Genomic DNA, 7500 nt, shown 5'->3' on the forward strand with positions numbered 1-7500 from the left:
GGAAAGAGAGAAGAAAGAAGGAGAGGAAAGGAGGAAGAGAAGGAGGAGGAGCAGAGGGAAAGAGAGAAGAAAGAAGGAGAGGAAAAGAGGAAGAGAATGAGGAGGAGGAGAGGGAAAGAGAGAAGGAGAGGGAAAGAGAGAAAGAACGAGGGAAAGAGGGGGAAAGAGAGGAGGAGGAGGAGGAAAAGAGGAGAAGAGAAGGAGAGGAGAAGAGGAGAGAAGGAGAGAGAGAAAGAGAACGAGGGGAAGAGAGGAGAGGAGAAGAGGAGAGAAGGAGAGGGAGAGGGAGAACGAGGAAAAGAGAAGAGGGAAAGAGAGAAGGAGAGAAGAGAGGAAAAGAGAGAAGAAAGAAGGAGAGGAAAAGAGGAAGAGAATGAGGAGGAGAAGAGGGAAAGAGAGAAAGAGAGAAGGAGAGGGAAAGAGAGAAAGAACGAGGGAAAGAGAAGATGGAAAGAGAGAAGGAGAGAAGAGAGGAAAAGAGAGAAGAAAGAAGGAGAGGAAAAGAGGAAGAGAATGAGGTGGAGAAGAGGGAAAGAGAGAAAGAGAGAAGGAGAGGGAAAGAGAGAAAGAACGAGGGAAAGAGAAGACGGAAAGAGAGAAGGAGAGAAGAGAGGAAAAGAGAGAAGAAAGAAGGAGAGGAAAAGAGGAAGAGAATGAGGAGGAGAAGAGGGAAAGAGAGAAGGAGAGGGAAAGAGAGAAAGAACGAGGGAAAGAGAAGACGGAAAGAGAAAAGGAGAGAAGAGAGGAAAAGAGAGAAGAAAGAAGGAGAGGAAAAGAGGAAGAGAATGAGGAGGAGAAGAGGGAAAGAGAGAAGGAGAGGGAAAGAGAGAAAGAACGAGGGAAAGAGAAGACGGAAAGAGAGAAGGAGAGAAGAGAGGAAAAGAGAGAAGAAAGAAGGAGAGGAAAAGAGGAAGAGAATGAGGAGGAGAAGAGGGAAAGAGAGAAAGAGAGAAGGAGAGGAAAAGAGAGGGAGAACGAGGAAAAGAGAAGAGGGAAAGAGAGAAGGAGAGAAGAGAGGAAAAGAGAGAAGAAAGAAGGAGAGGAAAAGAGGAAGAGAATGAGGAAAAGAGGAGAAGAGGGAAAGAGAGGAGAGGAAAAGAGAGAAAGAACGAGGGAAAGAGAAGATGGAAAGAGAGAAGGAGAGAAGAGAGGAAAAGAGAGAAGAAAGAAGGAGAGGAAAAGAGGAAGAGAATGAGGAGGAGAAGAGGGAAAGAGAGAAAGAGAGAAAGAGAGAAAGAACGAGGGAAAGAGAAGACGGAAAGAGAGAAGAAGAGAGGAAAAGAGAAGAAAGAAGGAGAGGAAAAGAGGAAGAGAATGAGGAGGAGAAGAGGGAAAGAGAGAAAGAGAGGAGAGGAAAAGAGAGAAAGAACGAGGGAAAGAGAAGACGGAAAGAGAGAAGGAGAGAAGAGAGGAAAAGAGAGAAGAAAGAAGGAGAGGAAAAGAGGAAGAGAATGAGGAGGAGGAGAGGGAAAGAGAGAAAGAGAGAAGGAGAGGAAAAGAGAGAAAGAACGAGGGAAAGGGGGAAAGAGGAGAATGAGGAAAAGAAGAGAAGAGGGAAAGAGAATGAGAGGAGAGAAGGAGAGAGAGAAAGAGAACGAGGGGAAGAGAGAAGGAGAGGAAAAGAGGAAGGAAAGAGAGGAAAGGGAGAGAATGAGAAGAAAGAACAAGAGGAAAAGAGGAGAGGAGGAGAGGAAAAGGGAGAGGAAAAGAGGAATGAGGAAAAGAGGAGAAGAGGGAAAGAGAGAAGGAGAGGAAAAGAGAGAAAGAACGAGGGAAAGGGGGGAAAGAGAGAAGGAGAAGGAGGAAAAGAGAAGAGGGAAAGAGAAGGAGAGGAGAAGAGGAGAGAAGGAGAGAGAGAAAGAGAACGAGGGGAAGAGGGGAAGAGAGAAGGAGAGGAGAAGAGGAGAGAAGGAGAGGGAGAGGGAGAACGAGGAAAAGAGAAGAGGGAAAGAGAGAAGGAGAGAAGAGAGGAAAAGAGAGAAGAAAGAAGGAGAGGAAAAGAGGAAGAGAATGAGGAGGAGAAGAGGGAAAGAGAGAAAGAGAGGAGAGGAAAAGAGAGAAAGAACGAGGGAAAGAGAAGACGGAAAGAGAGAAGGAGAGAAGAGAGGAAAAGAGAGAAGAAAGAAGGAGAGGAAAAGAGGAAGAGAATGAGGAGGAGAAGAGGGAAAGAGAGAAAGAGAGAAGGAGAGGAAAAGAGAGAAAGAACGAGGGAAAGAGAAGACGGAAAGAGAGAAGGAGAGAAGAGAGGAAAAGAGAGAAGAAAGAAGGAGAGGAAAAGAGGAAGAGAATGAGGAGGAGAAGAGGGAAAGAGAGAAAGAGAGAAGGAGAGGAAAAGAGAGAAAGAACGAGGAGAGGGGGAAAGAGAGAAGGGGAAGGAGGAAAAGAGGAGAAGAGGGAAAGAGAGAACAAGAGGAGAGAAAGAGAGGAAAAGAGGAAAGAAGGAGTGGAGAGGAGAAGAGAAGGAGAGAAAAAGAGAGAGGAAAAGAGGGAGAAAGAGAACGAGGAAAAGAGAAGAGGGAAAGAGAGAAGGAGAGAAGAGAGAAGGAGGAGAGAGGAGAGGGAGAGAGAGAAGAAAGAAGGAGAGGAAAAGAGGAAGAGAATGAGGAGGAGAAGAGGGAAAGAGAGAAGGATAAGGAGGAAAAGAGGAGAAGAGGGAAAGAGAAGGAGAGGAGAAGAGGAGAGAAGGAGAGAGAGAAAGAGAACGAGGGGAAGAGGGGAAGAGAGAAGGAGAGGAAAAGAGAGAACGAGAAGAAAGAAGGAGAGAAGAAGAGAGAAGGAGAGGAGAAGAGAGAACGAGAAGAAGAGGGAAAAGAGGAAGAGAAGGAGGAAAAGAGGAGAAGAGGGAAAAAGAGAAGGAGAGGAAAAGAGAGAAAGAACGAGGGAAAGAGGGGAAAAGAGAAGAGGAAAAGTGAATGAGAGAAGAGGAGAGAAGGAGAGAGAGAAAGAGAACGAGGGGAAGAGGGGAAGAGAGAAGGAGAGGAAAAGAGGAAAGAACGAGAGGAGAGGAGAAGAGGAGAGAAAAATAGAGAAGAAAGAAGGAGAGGAAAAGAGGAAGAGAATGAGGAAAAGAGGAGAAGAGGGAAAGAGAGAAGGAGAGAAAAAGAGAGAAGAAAGAAGGAGAGGAAAAGAGGAAGAGAATGAGGAAAAGAGGAGAAGAGGGAAAGAGAGGAGGAGAGAAAAAGACAGAAGAAAGAAGGAGAGGAAAAGAGGAGAAGAGGGAAAGAGAGAAGGAGAGAAAAAGACAGAAGAAAGAAGGAGAGGAAAAGAGGAAGAGAATGAGGAAAAGAGGAGAAGAGGGAAAGAGAGAAGGAGGGAAAGAGAGAAAGAACGAGGGAAAGAGGGGGAAAGAGAGAAGGAGAAGGAGGAAAAGAGGAGAAGAGGGAAAGAGAAGGAGAGGAGAAGATAGAACGAGAAGAAAGAAGGAGAGGAGAAGAGAGAAGGAGAGGAGAAGAGAGAACGAGAAGAAGAGGAAAAATAGAACAGGAGGAGGAGAGGAGAGGAGGAGGGGAGGAGAGGGAGAGGGAGAAAGAGAACGAGGAAAAGAGAAGAGGGGAAGAGAGAAGGAGAGAAGAAGAAAAGAGAGAACGAGGAGAGAGGAGAGGAAAAGAGAGGAGAAAGAAGGAGAGGAAAAGAGGAATGAGGAAAAGAGGAGAAGAGGGAAAGAGAGAAGGAGAGGGAAAGAGAGAAAGAACGAGGGAAAGGGGGAAAGAGAGAAGGAGAATGAGGAAAAGAAGAGAAGAGGGAAAGACAATGAAAGGAGAGAAGGAGAGAGAGAAAGAGAACAAGGGGAAGAGGGGAAGAGAGAAGGAGAGGAAAAGAGAGAAGGAGAGGAGGAGAGAGAACGAGAAGAAAGAAGGAGAAGAGAGAAGGAGAGGAGAAGAGAGAACGAGAAGAAGAGGAAAAATAGAACAGGTGGAGGGGAGGAGAGGGAGAGGGAGAAAGAGAATGAGGAAAAGAGAAGAGGGGAAGAGAGAAGGAGAGAAGAGAGAACGAGGAGAGAGGAGAGGAAAAGCGATAAGAAAGAAGGAGAGGAAAAGAGGAAGAGAATGAGGAGAAGAGGGAAAGAGAGAAGGAGAGGGAAAGAGAGAAAGAACGAGGGAAAGGGGGAAAGAGAGAAGGAGAGGAGAGAACGAAAAGAAAGAACGAGAGGAAAAGAAGAGAGGAGGAGAGGAAAAGAGAACGAGAGGAAAAGAGGAGAGAACGAGAGGAAAAGAGGAGAGAACGAGAGGAAACGAGCCGCATTCTAGGATCTCAAGGCGAGGGAAGGTTCCGGAAGGTTCTGGTGAGGAACAGTCGAAGGATCCCTCACCTGTGGAAGCGCTGGACCTCGTGAGCGCTGCCCAATAGCTGGCTCCGCTCTTCGGCCAATCGCTGGAGGGATCGCCAGCGCTCGTTCAGTTCCTGGGGGACCAATTAATAATAATTAATAAATAATAATAATAATAATGATAATAATAATAATATGTATCTGAATATTGATTCAAGTTGAAGGAATACAACTTAAAAACAAGATTAAAATAGGACGTCGCAGGAGGAGAAAGGATAATAATAATAATAATAATAAATATAATGATGATGATAATAATATATTATTAATATTATTATTAATATTAATATTAATATTAATATTAATAATAATAAGTATCTGAATATTGATTCTAGTTGAAGGAATACAACTTAAAAACAAGATTAAAATAGGACGTCGCAGGAGAAGAAAGGAAAATAATAATAATAATAATAATAATAATAATAATATATTATTAATATTACTATTATTAATAATAATAATATGTATTTGAATATTGATTCAAGTTGAAGGAATACAACTTAAAAACAAGATTAAAATAGGACGTCACAGGAGGAGAAAGGAAAATAATCATCATCATCATCATAATGATAATGATAATAATAATAATAATATATTATTAATATTATTATTAATAATAATAATAACATGTATTTGAATATTGATTCAAGTTGAAGGAATACAACAAAAACAAGATTAAAATAGGACGTCGCAGGAGGAGAAAGGAAAATAATAGTAATAATAATGATAATAATAATAATGACGATGATGATAATAATAATAATATATTATTAATATTATTAATAATAATAATAATAATAATATGTATTTGAATATTGATTCAAGTTGAAGGAATACAACTTAAAAACAAGATTAAAATAGGACATCGCAGGAGGAGAAAGGAAAATAATAATAATAGTAATAATAATAATAATAATAATAGTAGTAGTAGTAATAATATAATATGGATTTGAATATTGATTAAAGTTGAAGGAATACAAGTTAAAAACAAGATTAAAATAGGGAAAGGCAGGCTCTTCGCAGGAGGAGAAAGGAAAATAATAATAATAGTAATAATAATAATAATAATAATAATAATAATATGTATTTGAATATTGATTCAAGTTGAAGGAATACAACTTAAAAACAAGATTAAAATAGAACGTCGCAGGAGGAGAAAGGAAAATAATAATAATGATAATAATAATAATGATAATAATATATTATTAATATTATTATTAATAATAATAATATGTATCTGAATATTGATTCAAGTTGAAGGAATACAACTTAAAAACAAGATTAAAATAGGACGTCGCAGGTGGAGAAAGGAAAATAAATAATAATAATAATAATAATAATAATGATAATAATATATTATTAATATTATTATTAATAATAATAATAATATGTATTTGAATATTGATTAAAGTTGAAGGAATACAACTTAAAAACGATTAAAATAGGACGTCGCAGGAGGAGAAAGGAAAATAATAATAATAATAATGATAATAATAATAATAATAATAATATATTAATAATAATAATAATAAGAAGAAGAAGAAGAAGAAGAAGAAGAAGTAGTATTTGAATATTGAGAACAAATTTTACCTTGATGGAGTTGAAGGTCGCCACTGTGTGGAGCATAAGTTTGGCGGACTGGAGGCAAAAAAAGGAGCGTTAATAATAATCATAATAATAATAATAATAATAACAACAATGTATTATGTCCCGCCTATCTGGCTGGGTTTCAATAAAAAGAATAATAAAAGAGTAATATTATTATTTATACCCCGCCCATCTGGCTGGGTTTTAATAATAATAATAATAATAATAATAATAATAATAATAATAATAATAATATATTATTTTCCACCCATCTGGCTGGGTTTCAATAGTAATAATAATAATAATAATAATAATAATAATAATAATAATAATAATATATTATTTTCCACCCATCTGGCTGGGTTTCAATAATAATAATAATAATAATAATAATAATAATAATAATAATAATAATATCTTATTTCCCACCCATCTGGCTGGGTTTTAATAATAATAATAATAATAATAATAATAATAATAATAATAATAATAATATTTAACACCCATCTGGCTGGGTAATAATAATAATAATAATAATAATAATAATATTTACCACCCATCTGGCTGGGTAATAATAATAATATTATTATTAATAATATTTATATCCTTCTAGGTTTATTTTTTGAGACATTTATTTGCTTCCAAGGAGAAAAATAAAAATTCTCTTGAAATTACCTTCCAAGGAGACGCTGTTTTCGAATCGGTTTCATCCTGTTAATAATATTAATAATATTAATAATATTAATAATAATAATAATAATAATAATAACAACATTAATAACATTAATAATAATATTAATAACATTATTATTATTATTATTAATAATAATAATAATTATATTAACAATAATAATAATATTAATTATGATAATTTATAATAATTATTAGTGGCTTAATAATGCGGCCAAACTCAAGTAATAATGTGGCTTCAGCTATAATAGCAACAATTGATTACATTCTATTTTCACAACTTGATTATTATCTTGTATTACTTTCAATATTCTTATTATATTATTATATTTGGCCTTTTTGGGGATCGAGATCAAAAGACGCGTTTTTTCGGGATCGGAAAACGTGGCTTTTTGGGGATTGAGATCGAAAGACGTGGTTTTATGGGATCGGAAAACGGGGTTTTTAGGGGGATTGATGTTAATATATGTTAATAATAATAATAATATAATAATAATAATATTAATAATAATTGAGATCAAAAGACTTGGTTTTATGGGATCAGGATCAAAAAATGTGGATTTATGGGATCGGGATCGAAAAATGTGGTTTTATAGGTTCGGGATCGAAAGATGTGGTTTTATGGGATCGGAAAACGTGGTTTTTTGGGGGATTGAGATCGAAATACGTGTTTTTTTCGGGATTGGGATCAAAAGACTTTATGGGATCGGGATCGAAAAATGTGGTTTTATGGGGGATCAAGATCGAAATACATGTGGCTTTTGGGGCGATCGAGATCAAACGACGTGTTTTTTTCGGGATTGGGATCAAAAGACTTGGTTTTATGGGATCAGGATTGAAAAATGAGGATTTATGGGATCGGGATCGAAAAATGTGGTTTTATGGGATCGGAAAAT

At 37.0% G+C, this 7500-nt stretch overlaps 1 protein-coding gene across 1 annotated transcript in view; it reads right to left on the reverse strand.

Moving 5' to 3' along the window:
* The window catches only part of SPTAN1 (spectrin alpha, non-erythrocytic 1), a 194926-nt gene that overhangs the window by 95204 nt on the left and 92222 nt on the right, over nt 1-7500 (reverse strand). Inside the window, 3 exon segments of the mRNA XM_053373414.1 lie at nt 4310-4401; nt 5918-5965; nt 6590-6625. Of these exon segments, the coding sequence (XP_053229389.1) occupies nt 4310-4401; nt 5918-5965; nt 6590-6625 (176 nt within the window).

This window comes from Podarcis raffonei, chromosome Z, assembly GCF_027172205.1.
Source record: "Podarcis raffonei isolate rPodRaf1 chromosome Z, rPodRaf1.pri, whole genome shotgun sequence".
Taxonomy (NCBI): domain Eukaryota; kingdom Metazoa; phylum Chordata; class Lepidosauria; order Squamata; family Lacertidae; genus Podarcis; species Podarcis raffonei.